Genomic DNA, 1,471 nt, shown 5'->3' on the forward strand with positions numbered 1-1,471 from the left:
GAACTTGACTTATCAAATCACAGTTTATCTTCTTTCCGAAATCAAGTTGTGTCTTCCACCATTCATTCATGTGATATGTCAGCTCTCCATTTTGTAGGTCTCAGTTTGAATTTTCTTGAATGTTTGCAAAACTGGTACTGGACTTGAGACGTTTGGCTAGACAAATCAAAAGAATTGTGTTTTAACTTAAATTTAATTATCAAACATAATTATTTACTACTTTTATGTAAACTACAGTATTTGTCTATCAATTCTATGTTTGAATCCTAACAGTTCCAGCCTTATAAGAATTAAAACCTAATTAAAACTTTCTTCAAAAAACATAACTTTGTTAGAAATTGCACAACTTTGCTAGAAGCAGTACCAAATAAAACAATATTATTTATATCTTCCTGAACATCACAATCTTAAATATGTAATGTAGGTGAAATAAATGTACTTAGACAATGAAAGTGCTGTAAGGTAGAATAACAAAATTATACATCTAAAAGTCTAAGTTAGAAATCCAAATCTAAATTTCTCTTAAAAGAATTCAGTGAAAACTTCCTCAACCTGATAAAGAGCATGTACAAAGATTCTATAGCAATCATTATGCTTAATTGTGAAAGACTGAATGATTTTTTCCCCCCTAAGATCTAGAATAAGACAAAAATACCTGGTCTTGCTCGACATCATGCCACTAATTTATCACCAGTGCAACAAGGCAAGAGAAAGAAAAGGAAAGGTATACATATTGAAAATAAAGAAATACAACTGCTTCTATTTTCAGGTGAAAAAAAATTCAGTGAAAGAACTCTGTAATGGAAAAAAGAAAAAAATTTTAATGACCCTCAAAGAAAAGTGAGTTGTATATTATTATGGAATCCTGCATTATGAAAAAAAATGTTTAAAGATGCTCAAAGAGAAGTGAGTTTTATGTTATATACACACACAAACACATATGGCAGCTAACAAAATACATTACCATCAATTCTGATTTGATGCTAATGAGACTGAGTCATTAGGGTTAATAAAACAAATCATGGCTATTTGGCTTGGTAATATGTTTTGTACTTACAGTTAAACATGAATGTTTCTCATGTTCTAGAAATGAAAACCAATCATGCCCACAGTGAGAGCATTTATACTGAGTAACTAAGAGCGTCCCTACTTCAGAGCTTCACAAAACTTGGGTAGGGGTTATGATTTAGCAGCTCTGCAATGAGACCCTAGTACCTGTACTTTTTTTTAAAGCTCTGCAGATAATTCTGATATGTAGCCAAGGATGAGAACCAGTGTTTCTGCTTATTTTATTTTATTTTATTTTATTTTTATTTTTATTTTTTTTAAGACAGAGTCTCGTCTCTGTCGCCCAGGCTGGAGTGCAGTGGCTTGATCTCAGCTCACTGCAAGCTCCACCTCCTGGGTTCATGCCATTCTCCTGCCTCAGCTTCCCGAATAGCTGGGACTACAGGCACCCGCCACCACGCCT

General features: G+C 33.4%; 1 protein-coding gene across 2 annotated transcripts in view; it reads right to left on the bottom strand.

Moving 5' to 3' along the window:
• Positions 1-1,471, bottom strand: part of OSTM1 (osteopetrosis associated transmembrane protein 1) — a 44,720-nt gene that overhangs the window by 7,844 nt on the left and 35,405 nt on the right. The window contains exon 6 of one of the 2 annotated variants that reach the window (XM_011975939.1): positions 33-156. The exons of the other annotated variant lie outside the window; for it this stretch is intronic. Coding sequence (XP_011831329.1) covers positions 101-156 — 56 coding nt within the window. The 3' untranslated portion in view covers positions 33-100. Of the gene's footprint in view, positions 1-32; positions 157-1,471 lie in introns of those variants that run through there. 2 annotated transcript variants of the gene reach the window in all.

The sequence above is a fragment of the Mandrillus leucophaeus genome, unplaced genomic scaffold, assembly GCF_000951045.1.
Source record: "Mandrillus leucophaeus isolate KB7577 unplaced genomic scaffold, Mleu.le_1.0 Scaffold160, whole genome shotgun sequence".
NCBI lineage: Eukaryota > Metazoa > Chordata > Mammalia > Primates > Cercopithecidae > Mandrillus > Mandrillus leucophaeus.